Source organism: Phalangium opilio, unplaced genomic scaffold (genome assembly GCF_054372755.1).
Source record: "Phalangium opilio isolate 3A_F unplaced genomic scaffold, DU_Popi_V2 ptg000209l_1, whole genome shotgun sequence".
Lineage (NCBI taxonomy): Eukaryota > Metazoa > Arthropoda > Arachnida > Opiliones > Phalangiidae > Phalangium > Phalangium opilio.
In genome coordinates this window covers 178,444-192,469 of record NW_028324217.1, presented here as the reverse complement: position 1 = coordinate 192,469, position 14,026 = coordinate 178,444, and the positions used below count along the sequence as shown (strand labels likewise).

The 14,026-nt window shown below is 39.5% G+C and overlaps 1 protein-coding gene across 3 annotated transcripts; it reads left to right on the top strand.

Annotated features, from left to right (window-relative positions):
• Positions 1 to 233: 233 nt before the first annotated feature.
• On the top strand, positions 234 to 13,575 carry LOC149618074 (sorting nexin-6-like). Of its 3 annotated transcripts, XM_089854314.1 has the most exons (11): positions 234 to 401; positions 526 to 797; positions 883 to 984; positions 1,057 to 1,187; positions 1,375 to 1,450; positions 2,062 to 2,248; positions 2,319 to 2,391; positions 2,474 to 2,513; positions 2,604 to 2,690; positions 3,114 to 3,203; positions 13,013 to 13,575. In XM_089854314.1, the coding sequence occupies exons 2-11, from the start codon at positions 549 to 551 to the stop codon at positions 13,244 to 13,246; spliced, it is 1,269 nt and encodes a 422-aa protein (XP_089710440.1). In that variant the 5' UTR covers positions 234 to 401; positions 526 to 548; the 3' UTR covers positions 13,247 to 13,575. The 3 variants fall into 3 exon arrangements, with proteins under 3 accessions (XP_089710440.1, XP_089710438.1, XP_089710439.1); XM_089854312.1 differs by lacking the exons at positions 234 to 401; positions 526 to 797; positions 883 to 984; ... (5 more) ...; positions 2,604 to 2,690; positions 3,114 to 3,203 and adding an exon at positions 5,314 to 8,671 and having other exon boundaries at positions 13,013 to 13,149; XM_089854313.1 differs by lacking the exons at positions 234 to 401; positions 526 to 797; positions 883 to 984; ... (5 more) ...; positions 2,604 to 2,690; positions 3,114 to 3,203 and adding an exon at positions 5,314 to 8,667 and having other exon boundaries at positions 13,013 to 13,146.
• Positions 13,576 to 14,026: the final 451 nt, after the last annotated feature.

Here is a 14,026-nt window from a genome sequence, read left to right as displayed (position 1 = left end):
GATAGCTTGACTATGAAGATGCGACCCTATTTATGCACATGTCAATGGACAATGTCCAATAAATTTTCCAGTCAAATAAGGGGGTCACTGGACATCTGTCCATAAGAAATTTTTCTTATTTCCGGCCCTGGCTAAAATATAGAGCGCCGACCGACAGACTGCCGCCATCTAGCGGCCACATTTCGAAACAAAAATGTCAACAAATCGATCGGGCCTACGATTGGTTGTTAATATCATTGACGTCATAATTTAAAGGGGCGTAGGGTAGAAGTTTCCTCTTTGACAAGTGAGGGACGGCATGTAAAAATATTTATCCACCCCTTTAATTAAACCGAATTAAAGTTAATTTCTTAATGAGTAAAGCGATAAATTGTTAACCCTTTTATTATTTTAACATTCCGGTATGTTACGCGGCGTAAAACCGCCCTTTCTATGGCAAAAATTAGGGCGGAAGAAGCAAGCCAGCCAGTGTTGGCTGGCAAAACTCTAATTAAGATTTAAATCTCTTACCTGTTTTTTGTTTAGGAATAATTAAGTTCTTAGATAAAATGGACGCGTCGGATTTCCTGCGAAATCCATCAGATTCGGACTCCGGTCATAATGGAGATTTAGGCAATGGAACAATCTCCATCGATAACGATCTGGATTCTCCGACTTTAGACACCGTTTCTGGCTTTTCTTCTTGTTCCAGTCCCATTCCTATTGAACCATTTCAACCTCGTTTCTCCATTTGGTTTACCGACGACGTCTACAAAGACGCCGACGTTGTCAAATATACCATTAAAACCATTCCATCTGTAAGGCATTTCTTTAAAACTAATATTAAAGTTATCAGCGGTAATTTGAAAAACACATGTTTATTTATTTGTTTACACTCTAAAGGATAAACAACCGCATACTGAATACTTTGTTCAACGTCAATACGAAGATTTTGAATGGTTGGAACATTGCCTTTTAACCGCTAATCCAGTTTTAGGAATTATAGTTGAGTTTTTACTCGTTAAAATGAAATACTCATTAAATTTTGGGGAGTAATTGGTATATATTTGAACTTAGGTCCCTCCTTTACCGTCTAAACCGGCGATGACGTCAGAAATGGCCGAAGCCAAATCGAAAAAACAATTAGGAAGTGACACCAGAACCTTAATGGGGGATGATTTTTACAAAGATTGCCGAATGCTGGAAGAGTAAGTCAACTCCTATTGTTTCAACCCCCTTGCTTCATTTTGGTTTATATTTTGATAAAAAATAAAGATTTTAATCAAATTCTGTTAAATTTGACGTTTGATAAGAGATTATTTGATAAATAACGATGTAAAACATGAAAGGATGCGTAAAGATTGCTTATCTAAGGGGGGGGGTATGTCTTTCTAGATACCTGAGGTTACTGCTGGCTCATCCCTTATTCGGAAATGATTTGTACATGGAAAAGTTCTTAACCGTTAAAGAGGTACTTAATTCATTTTAATTTTAATTAAAATTATCTCTCGCACGCTTAAACTTAATTATAAACGCGATCGCAATTAACAATCTTTCCGATATTGGCTACCTATTTTCCCGCCACTACGTGATGGCGATAGGGTAGCAGACGATCTTATATAAAAAGAGCGGGAGTTAAAAATGGCGGGAAATTTAAAACGATATTTCAAGCGTGACGCGCATTTTTTTTATTTTTTTTGGGGAATTATTTTAATATATGGCGTAATTTCGTTAAAATAAAGCTTTATTATAGGAATAACTTAAGCCTAATTAACCTATGCAATGACATAGTTATGGGAAGGATAGTGGTGTATGATTTTAAGTGCCTTTTAAGGGTATTTTCACGCTAAGCCTTGGACTAAATGTTGTTAAGCCTATACGTAATTTCGTTAAAATAAAGCTTTATTATAGGAATAACCTAAGCCTAATTAACCTATGCAACGTGATAGTTATAGGGAAGGATAGTGATGCATGAATTTATAATCGCCACACTAAGCCTTGGACTAAATGTTGTTAAGCCTATATAAGGTCTAAAATTGGCCTATTAGTGTGGTAAATATGAAAGTGGCGCTTTTTTGGTAGGCTCCGGCGCGGGCCAAAGTTAAGAAAGGTCTTCTAAGTCGAATCTCAGAATCGTTAGACGGTAAAAAGAGTACGCGTAAAGACTGCGAAGATTTCTTCCAAAATGAAAGAGATTGGGCCAATAATTACGGGGCGGCCATTAAGGAAGCCAGTCAATCCTTTAACGCCATGATTTACTCGCAACAGAGTGAGTTTAGTAAATTAAGACCCCCCCCCCCCCGGGTTAATTAATTAGGCTAATTAAGTCGGTATTTTAGGGCTATGTGGCGTAATAGGCCATTTGGCCACCACCTTTACGCTCAGCGTTGGAGGAAACGAATCGGGATTAAGGTTAATTCAATTCAATTCAATTCACCTTAAAATTATTTAAAATTAAGTTTAATCTTGAAAATAATAATAAGTTCTTTTATAGAGATTGCGTTTTATTTTCCGACGCCTTAGAAAATTATAAGGTAAGCCTACTTTAATTTAACCCTAAAAGTAGGCTTAACTGTAGGTTAGGCCTAACTCATGTTTTTCTTTCTTTTTGTCAAATTTGATAGAGGGGGTTTGAAGTTGAAGGTTTCAACAGTGATAAAACCTTGGGGTCTTATTTAGAACTTTACGCGAAATATATCGAAGCTGAAAAGGTATTTATTATTAATCGAGATTAAATTAAGACAGGGATAGATTTAATTTTAGAAGTAGGAATGGAGAATGGAACGGTTAGTATTTACTTCAGTTATTCCGACTCATAGACCACCCAGTATAGAGCCCCCTCCCTCCAACACGTAACGAAAAGTTTAAATTATCTTATTGGCTCAGTTTTAAACTACGTTTTTTGATGACGTTGCTGACGGGGACAGCGATAAATAGTAATCCCTTTTTACCTCTCTCGCCATGACCCGCCTCTTCTTTCATACCCCCCCCCTCTTCCGTCCCGTGGAAGGGGATCCGGGACTTTGACGCGCGCCCAGATATTACACTGTTCTCCATTCCTACTTCTAAAATTAAATCTATCCCTGAATAAGATTATAGTCCAATTTTCCGCCCCTTTTTCCCCCCCTAACTAGGAAATGTTGGGGCGCAGGACAGGGCTTCTAGTTGATTACGAAAACGCTAATAAAACATTGGACAAATCGAAACCCAACAAACGAGAATCGGTGAGTCGGAACTCAATTAAAATACATTTTTAAATTAGTTTTTTTTTTCCAAATAATTAATGGCAAAAAAGTCATCAAAAGGTAAGTTTGCCGGAAAAATTATTATTTTGCCACCCGCCCCCCTTCCCCCTTTTTGGGCATAAATTTTCCTTTTAAATTATTTAACGTATAGTATAAAATACTCTTTGAGCGGCTTGGTTGGCTCTCCATTATAGTTTAACCCCCCCCCCCCCCAAACGGGAAAACCAGACCGGTTTTTCTTATAGAGTATTTTCCAAGCTGTTCAGAGACTAAGTGTAGTTATGCCTCGAATTTAGTAAGAATATTAAATATAGTCTTTAAGCGACTTGGAGCGACCAAAAATATTTTCGATAGAAAAATCGGGTTTTTTTTAAAAATTGTTAGCAACTATTTTTCAAGCTTTACAAGGACTAAGTTAGCGAATTTAACCAGAAATAGAGTATAGTTTATAAGCGGCTTGGAGCGATTAGAAATCCCTTTGAAAAACCGGTTATTTTAGGAGAGATTTTGCGTGTTGCCAGCTTTCAAAGGACGACTTTAGTCGCGTGAATTTAATAGAAAGTATAGTCTATGAGCAGCTTAGAGCGACCATTGAGAAAAAAAACACAACTGATTAGAGACATTTTGAATATACGGCAATGATAGACGCGTTTTGTTAAGGTAAATGGGGGGGGGGCAGAAATGTTTGAGATTCATTAAGAATTTCCTCGGCAAAAATAAAACCCATTATTATTCGTTGTTTACGTTGTAAGAAGGTAAAACTTGATTTTGTGCAGCGCGCGTTGCTTATAAACAAGATTATAGCTAAACAATGGGGCGCGGGCGGGGGGGGGGGTTATAATAACAACAAATTGGCGTCAAAAAAGTCATTCAACTTTCGTAGGCTTCGTTGATTACGCGCAAACTTCTTGAAAACGCCGCGTTAACTTCACAAAATTCAACTTTTCATCCCGAACTAACACGCTTTGAATTAAAAAGAATATACTTGTTTACTACGTATATTATATTATAGTCTTTTAGCGACTTGGTAAACCCTTTACCTATAATTATCAAATGGTGAATTTAATTTTGCACCGATCTATTTAGAAACTAGTAAATTAACCGAGGGGTTGGACAAAATCCCCCTTATTAATGTCTTGAAATATTTCCGAGGGGTTGGACAAAACCCCGCATTAATTTCTTGAAATATAACCGAGGGGTTGGACAAAATCCCCCTTATTAATGTCTTGAAATATAACCGAGGGGTTGGACAAAATCCCCCTTATTAATGTCTTGAAATATAACCGAGGGGTTGGACAAAATCCCCCGCATTAATTTCTTGAAATATTTCCGAGGGGTTGGACAAAATCCCTCACTAATTTCTTGAAATATTTCCGAGGGGTTCGACACACACCTTTAAAAAGCCAGTCTATTCCTTGATTTGAGTTTAAACTAGCCCTTTACAAGATACGGGTTCAAGAGCCTTTTAAAAATCTAAGAATTAGGCTTATGTAATTACGTATCTTCATTGACATTTTTGACAAGTAAGCGCTGCGATGTTGCAAAACTAATCTGTGCTGGGCCTTTTTATAAATATTTCTAAACCCTTCTCGCGAACTCTTTGAATTTGACGGAATCTTGAGCCCCCCTCCGAATGCACATACGCCTTCTGGCCCCGGGGCCAAACACGTAGAAATCCGATTAAAACCAAACGAACGCGATCCCCTTGTCAAGAAGAAGACGGAATAGATGCTCGCTATCTCGCGTAATTAACATTAACACTATTCGGGATGATTAATTTTAAAAGCAGTAATAACATTTTCGTAGCAGCAACCAACCTCAAAAATAATTTTACTCCATCCCGTACAGATGTGACTAGATTACCAACTTCTGATTAAAAATATAGAGCGACTAAAATTAATGTTTTAGTTTAGGCCTACAGAGAGGACCCCCTTCTCCTACCCCCCGGGGGGGAGGGATTGGCACGCTATTATATCTTCGAGCACTATTTAATACGGTTAAAGTTAGCCAGGTGCCACTAAGGTACATTTCCTATTTGAGGCTCCTATAGCTTCGAAACGGATTTAACACCAAATTGATTATAGGATTAACGTAGCGTCTTTAGCCTTTTCTGGCCCAAACCCCGGGCCTTTTTTTTGGACAAACACCGACTTATATTTTTCACTTAAATTATTATTATTTATTATTGGAGGAAAATATGTCATTTAGGTTATTTACGCGTCCGCTTTTATTTACGCGTCAAAACAAACTGTAATGTTTGAATAGAAAATGATTCTTCCTTTTTGAAAGGTACTTTTGAAAAACGCACCGCGCACCGACAACAAACAAAGCCGGGCGAAAACATTCCCTTTTTAGAGCCACTTTTTCAAAAATTATTCAAATTATTCATCGTGTATTGAATAAAAGGCCCAAAGCCTAAAAAATAGCAAACCAAACCAACCGGACTTTATAAATCAGAAAAGCGAAAGCCGACCGACCATTCTACAAAGGACCCGATTTACGTATTTAGAAGCCCCTTTTTCAACGTACCTTTCAAGCTTATCAATGCTTAGAAAACTTACTTTGCACCACCCATTTAGAAGTAATACGGGGGAAGGCGGGTACTCAGGGAAAATAGCTGATTATTTCCATAAACGTTGCTATTGGTTCTAAATCGTTAAACGCGGCCCGCCACTTGAAATTCATTTATTCACAAATCGATGAAACGAAATTTGACGGTTGCAAAGAGAGAGTGACACAACTTATCCCGGAGAGAGAGAGAGGTGGTACTGAAAGGGGAGGAGCTAGGGGAACGTGACGTCAATATTAGTACAGTCTAAATAGAGTAATATCTTTCACATATATGGCAACGTCATAACCCTCTATCTCTTACCTTAGCAAATAGTATTCTCTAATACAAAGTTGCCTCCAACGAAGGGGATACACAGTTCACTCCCCCTCTCTACCGATATTACTCTATTGTATTGTCGTTAGCTGACGACTTCCAATATGGTCGCCTAAACCGAGGTAAGAGATAGTAGGGTGTGACGTGACGGGAAAGCTCTATATAAACATAGTTAAAGATAGAATATGACAGCTGATGTTATACTAGCCAACGCTAATCGTTCATTTCTTAAGATGATATTGTTCAGAAGGTGGACAAAGCATTCACCCAATTCTTCCCATCCGCTATCGGGGGGGGGGGGGCTTTTCAAGATCGATGGGTGTAATAGGCCTAGTAGATTCAATTTTATTAGCTATACACCCTTCCTTTGAATTTAAAATAAAATTCTCGTTTGCAAAATTAAAAAGAGAAATAATAAAAAAAAAAACCAGACCTATTTAAAATTTTTGGCCATACAGCCTGTTATAGCGGCTCATCCTGTTATTACATACACACCTTCCTCCCGGGGATTACTAAATTATATACTACCATATATTGTATATGTATACACTGCCCCATCGGAAGCTCAACACACTCCATCCCGTCATACAGAAGTTGATTAACCCGAAAGACACGAAAAATAAAATTTTGAAGAGTCCCCCCCCCCTGGGAAATTAAAAATTCCCTGGATTCGTGAATATTCAAAAATACTCCCTAACCTTACGAAGGGCGTCACAATTTCCACTCCTATCACGGGTCTAACGTGACTACAAATTCCTCAAGTTTCTGGATAGATAAAACTGTGCCCCAACTATTGAGAACGGCTTCGATTCTTGATAGCTTCTGGTTAATCAACTTTTGTGGGAACTAAGAGAAGAGAAGAGGTGGCTGGCTGGCGAGTGGCGTAGCTACGTCCAGGGCTAAAACGCTCTCAAGTAGAAAAATGCGCCCGCAGTATATTTACTTCTCTTCTCTCTTTTTCTGGAGCACTCGGGGTCTAATCTAACGATGCGTTTCAGTCTGTTTGAAGTCACGCTTCTCGACAGTTGCCAAAAATTCCTTTTCCGCGTTTTAAAAACCCAACAAAAATCTCCGCGTCCCAACTTACAACTAAAACTAGACCCCCCTAATAAATAAATAAAGTTAGACTTAAGTAATAATAATTAAAACCCGTGCCGAGTTAAGTAATTAAAGCCAAAGAATTGGACGATGAAGAAATTCAAATGCTAAGTATCGCCTTATTAATTTTCGCCTCCATTCAAAGTCCGCCGAATTGTTTTTGCGCGGTCCTATTTAATCGCGTCGAAGAAGGCGCCGTCCTCATCACCGGATTAACCCAAAGTGACCCTTACGCTAATAACCCCCACGAAAATGACGCCAATACGTCACCGTTGGAAATCTCACCGTCATCGCCGAGTGACGCGGCGGTGACGAAACCCAGCTTAAGTTCGTCCTCGTTAATAATCCGTCGAAACGAATCCAGTCGCAAGTACTTGTACACGACGGAACCGGGAATCCTAATTCGGGCCCATAGCGCCTTCAACGACGATGACCCCGAACAACCCATCGAATTCAAACTGACCACCGAGAAACTGGCCTACATTTTAATCGGTTCGTGTTGCGGATTGAGTATCTTGTGCCTGGTCATAGTGGCCGCCAGTTTACGGTGCCGGGAACATTACCAACACCATCGCGATAATAACAACGAAAAGAAGGGATGGCCCCCGACGCCGCCCGAACACCCCAGGATATACGATACCCCCAACCCTTATGGACCAATAAAGCCCTCGCCCTACCATTTTACCTTCGCGCGTCGGGCCAGACGTCATTCCGACGTCACGGTGAAACCACCCCCTCCTCACGGTAATTGCGAAAGTTGCCGCTGTACTTGCGGTACTTGGTCTTTGGGACCCAGTAACTTGGGGCCCAATAATAGCGTTCCCCTATTCAGTAGCAGCGTGGGTAAAAAGGTCTTTAGTCATCGGTTGCCGTTCGGGACGGCTTCGGCCTTGCACTTTAGTAACGCCAACGCCAGTTTCGCCTACAGTATCCCCAGATCGTGCCATTGCGGAATCTTTCGCGGCAACGCGTACAAGAGCGAGGACTCTACGAGCACGGCCTCGTCCTCGACCTACGACCCGGATTTCCACCCGCAATGTACTTGCATCGAACCTCCGCGAAGGTTGATGGAATGGGACGTCTCCCCCGATAGTCTGGACACCTCGGAGGAAACGGACGGGCCTTCCTGGCAGGCCTGCTCCTATCTGGTCGACACCTTGCACCGGCATCACCGGGAACCCGCTCAACACCACTCTTACGGGGGCGGCCATAAGAGACATTCCGCTCAAACTAACAAGTCCTCCAGTGGTGGTGGGGGCCCGCGTTCGGGCAATACTCAAACGCGATGGACGAATGTCACCACCAACCCTCTAAGGGCCATGCAATCCAATCATAATAATAACAATAACAACAACGGTTGTAGTGATAATCCCAATGGGACGGCCACCCGGGGCGTTTCGTGGACGTCCAACAGCGAACGATTAATTTGACCGTGATCCTCGAGTCCCCATTTTAAAACCAGTAGGTGAGAAGTTAAAAAATTAATTACGGGTTCGGTCAGAAATTATACTATTCAACTTTAAAATTAAAATTAAGATTTAGACTTGGAAAAGAGTGTAGAATATTTTATAAAGATATTGTAGGTAAATTTGGGATGGGGTCGAAAGCTGTAGCCTCTCGTAGGACCACTCGACTCGGCGCTATATCATTAAATCATAGTTGGTATTTATTGTGTTTTGGGAAAGGAAAAAAAGGCGATTATTATATCGAGTCAAAGACACTTGAAACTTAAAAAAAATATTCGAAACGGTGGAACTAATGTTTATTTGGCCTAACAATAGAAGCGACCCAGAATAATTAGCATCCGGAAATAATTAAACTTAACGACCTTCCCGCGAAGAGAATGACAGACTAAATAAATAACAAAGGGAAACAACCTCCTCCTCCCAAAAAAGAAAGTTGGAATAAAAAGTAAAAATAGTTTGAAGTTCACTAGAGTGGAAGAGAGAGAGAGACAAATATTCAAATGAATAATAACAAAAATCCGCAATGACACGAATACCATACACCTGTCATATTTCGTTAACTATTGTCATAAACATTGAGGCGGGCTCTAATACCATAGCTGTCACTTGGGAAGGAGTTTCACTCCTATCTCCTACGAGACCGAGAGAGTGGAGTGGATACTCTATTGTTATTGTAACAAATCCCTGCCTGTTAGACAATGTACGCGGGGAACTACACACCCATCACGCTAAAAGAGACGCCATAATGCCTAAACATTATAACCCCCCCCCCCCCAATCGAAACTTTATAACGTAAATTCAAGTTTTTAGTATAAATAAGTCCATGTTAATCCTATGAAGAGGACGTTTTTCAACATTTTCATTAATTACTCGTGCCCCTATTGTCCGAACCCCAATTATTAGGTATCGTTAGAAAGAGGAGAAATAGGGCTATAACATACTCAAAGGACATCCCCGTATCTCTAATAGAACAAGAGTTATGGGCCTCCAAAGTTCAGTGTTAAAAATCATAAGTAACATTCTAGCCATAAGTGAGACGCAAAAATAAGTTGACGACGATATTGACGTAGCCTCAAGTTTAAAGTATCCTTGTATGGGCAGCAACGAGGGCTATAACATATCCAAAGGAGATCCCCGTATCTCTAATAGAACGAGAGTTATGGGCCTTCAAAGTTTAGTGCAAAAATCATAAGTAACATAATGACAATAAGTGAGACGATACCATAGGTTGACGAACATTTTGCTTAATATCTCGGCCCCTGTTTGTCGTAGCCCTAAGTTTTTAGTATGGTTAGATGGGGGACAAATTGGACTATAATATACTCAAAGGACATCCCCGTATCTCTACTAGAACCAGAGTTACGAGCCTCCAAAGTTGGGTCTAATGCTATTCCTATGGAGTGAGTACGTTTGTGAACGTTTTGCTTAATTACTCGGCCTCTGTTTGTCGTAGCCCTAAGTTTATAGTATGGTTGGATGGGGGAAAAATTGCACTATAACATACTCAAAGGACATCCCCGTATCTCTTGTAGAACCAGAGTTACGAGCCTACAAAGTATAGTCTAATGCAATTCCTATGGAGGGGTTCTTTGTTTACGTTTTGCTTAATTACAAGGCCCCTGTTTGTACTAGCACTAAGTCTTTAGTATGGTTGGATGGGGGCAAATTGGACTATAACATACTCAAAGGGCATCCCCGAACCTCTAGTAGAACAATAGTTACGAGCCTCCAAAGTTGGGTGTAATGCCAATCCTACGGAGGGTATCTCTTAATAGAAGCGGAGTTTAATAGATACGAGATTACTAAGTTTTCCTTCCTTCTGAAAAGTATTATGAAATAAGTTTTACCCGGATTTAAAAATTCCAATATAAGAAAATAATAATTAAAAATGAAGACTTCCTGGGGAAGTATAGGCTGCAATCTCCCATCTTTCCTTAAAAAAAAAGTCGTCAAAGAGTTCAAATAGCTCAATTAGAAAGTTGTCAGATCAAAAGGGGAATTTCAAAAGAAAAAGAAAAATCGAGTTAAAATGTAAGAAACCTCGTAAAAAGTTTAGCTTCCTATAAAGAAGAGTCGAATTTGTCGAACGTGACTCGGGGGGGGGGGCAACACACACACACATCATCGTGTGTCACTTCTGAACGCTTGAGTGCCTGCCGCCGCCTGACAAATTCCAATTAAGATACTGTAGCTCTTTGACGCAAATAGCCGCTAACCATCTCACAGTGAAAATGCAATAAGGCTTAAGACTTGTATCGGGTTAAAATTAAAAGGAGGGTTATGGCATTTTCATAATGAATACGCAACACATCTTCACCCGTCCGTCCATCGGTTGGGCCTTTTACGAGTTGCGTTTCTAAAGTTGAATGACCAGCACCGGCACCGGCTTATGGGCTCTCTGGTTACGCATCAGAGCCTTTTCAGATAACTTTTATTCTAAACACTACCCGCTAAATGGAATGAGGAATTTACCACAACTACTACTCACTCTTACACTGCCTGCCTACCTGGTTATCTCAATAAGAAAAAAAAAAGTTGAAGAATTTTTAAACAAACAAACTAGTTAAGAGTTACTTTCAACATAAACTATTCGTAACTAAGGTGGTTCAAATTCCTTCCCAGCTACGGGTTAAAGTTCAGGCTACTTGTTAAATTGTAGAGTATTCTTCGAGTAAATGACTTGTACCATAAACTTATAAATACAGGGACCAAGTATTTGAGTGGGATACGTGGTTCTATGGTAAATCAACAGAATTTTGTGGGTCGAAAATGTAACTTCTATGACCAGTCCTTACATTTTGATTGAGCCCCCACAAGGGATGCATGCACCCCCTAAGCCGCAAGTTACCATGAACATTGCAAGGAGTGTTTTAGGGACGACCCCTTAACACTGTCTTTCAGTTTCTCGTGCTAAATATAAGGGGTCATCCAATCCAAGAAAGCTAACCAATCCAATATGAAATCCCTTATTCTTAATATTGAAATTTAAGAATCTGTTTTGCAGCAGGCGTCCCTATTAAGCGCGACAGATTTGGGGGACTGTCCTCTTTAAGAGGTAGGTAAAATTTATAGCGGGGAAAGTTTATGACAAAAATAAGTTCAAAAAAATAAAACAACCTAATGGCTAATAATAAATCCCTGAAAGATAAGTTAAAGTAACCGAAAATAAAATTTTCTCGGGAAAATTTCTTGGAAAATAAGATAAGGTAGAATGAAAGATTCCTTTGGGGGCAAAGTTTTTAACATTAACGATTGGAAATTAGGGTATAGATCTGCCGAAAACACGTAAAAAAGGCCAAACTAGTTCCTAACAATTGCTCGCTTCGTTGCTTTCGCTGCTTCGGGGCTCGAATCTCGATATATATAGGAAAAAGATTGAAAAATAGTAAATGAGTGGAAGGGGGGCGTGACGCCAGGCGAAACACCAATGTCAGGGATACGATTCCAACTTCAATCGAAAACACTAGCCACCCAACCCAAGCAACGGTAAAGAGGCGAAATATGGGAATAAATGGGTAGAATGTTTTGACGTCGCCGCTGCCTGGTTTACTGGGCCACGAAACGTTATTTTTAATGTCGTAATTATATACCGTCCATCCAATCTAATGTTATAATTATTTAATTAAATGATCCGTACGGAAGTAGAGGATTTAATCAAGGGAGAGGCGCGTGTCTCTTGAACTTGAAAGTACCACAGAAATGTGTTTCAAAAAAATCCTTGACCCGCCGATTAGTTTTAAGTCTTATAATAACTTCATAAGATATGTTCTATCATGGTTCTATTCATAAGTTTGACACTTGTTACTAAGAGTTTGTCGCGAAATGAGTGAGGTAGGTCATAGATTCACGTAACTGTCGAGTTGACCCCAATATTGACAGTTTGACCTTTAGCACGGGCTTACAAAGTCTATGAAAACGTGCCTATTGAAAGAATATGTAGAGTTGAACAAAGGGGACGTGATAACCAGTTTTCTATTTCCGGGAATTAGAAATTTCAACTTTCTAAGTTTGATTTAACAAAAGCACTTTCCGTCTGACCTCACCGTGAACTTAAACTTGAAAAAAAGTCCCCCCCCCCACTCACTCCTAAATTTATAAACTCATTTTTGGAAACTCGTCGAGAGCAAAGTTTGATTAACCTCGCAACGAACCCCCGTTTTTCTAGCACAAATTTAGAAGAACTTAACCTAGATAAATATCGCTAATCAATAACCCAGGTTTTACAAGAAAAAAATAAGAATAAACCCCGATAAGAACTTGATTGATTCGCGTCCCAATTAAATTTGAAATGGGGGTGTTTTAATTCATTAAATTGTGGTAATTGTGTTTATTATTGGTAGGCGGAAGAAGCGAAGTTAGCGGCGGAGAAAGCCTTTGAGGAATGCTCGGACGTGGCTCGCCAAGAAATCAAGCGATTTCACAGACAACGCGTCAAGACGTTCGGGGCCGCCTTGGAAAAATTCGCCGAATTTCAAGTGAAAAACGCTCGCGATGTTCGCGCCATTTTGGCCAAATCCTTGAACCAAATTGTGCAGCGACAAAAAGAAACCCCCCCCGCCCCCCTCCCTAAATAAGGATTAAACCCCCGCCCTGCCACCACCCCGTTTAAATTAAATTAAAAAAGTATATATTAGTTAGAAATTATTTAAATAAATTATAACAAATTAATTATTAACTGACTGGGACCATGAATGAATTAATTAATTACGGATTTTTAATTAATTTTGGAATTAAAAATCCTCGCGCCTTCTGTTAACGAATGATATGATATGAGAGATGATGATAAGAAGTTTTTTGCCAATTTACACCGATTTATTTTTTTGTTTTAAATAAATGATGTTTTTGCCCCCCCCCAACCCCCTGTTGTTAATATATGAAAATAATAAAATGATATAGGACTTCTTTCAAATTACTGTTACTACTGCGCAAATCTCACAGTTTATTTATTTATTCCTAGAGTTTTTCAGGAAATTGCGGAGATTTTTTGGGTAAGCCTGGCGGACACGCGTTAAAATTGAAATTTCCATGAGTTAACTGTAGTCAGAAACTCATGGAATTTCCCTTGAAACTTCTATAATTTATTGACTAATAAACTCATGGAAATTTCCTTGGAATTAAAGCAAATCTCACAATTTATTTTTTCCTAGAGTTTTCCTGGAAATTGAGGAGATTTTTGGGTAAGCCTGGCGGACACGCGTTAAAATTGAAATTTCCATGAGTTAACTGTAGTCAGAAACTCGTGAAATTTCCCTTGAAACTTCTATAATTTATTGACTAATAAACTCGTGGAAATTTCCTTGAAAATTCTATAATTTATTGACTAATATAAACTCGTGGAAATTTCCTTGAAAATT

Bases quoted from the DNA above. Each gene is read 5' to 3' on its own strand.
- LOC149618074 (XM_089854312.1), top strand. From the start codon at position 7,311: ATGCTAAGTATCGCCTTATTAATTTTCGCCTCCATTCAAAGTCCGCCG.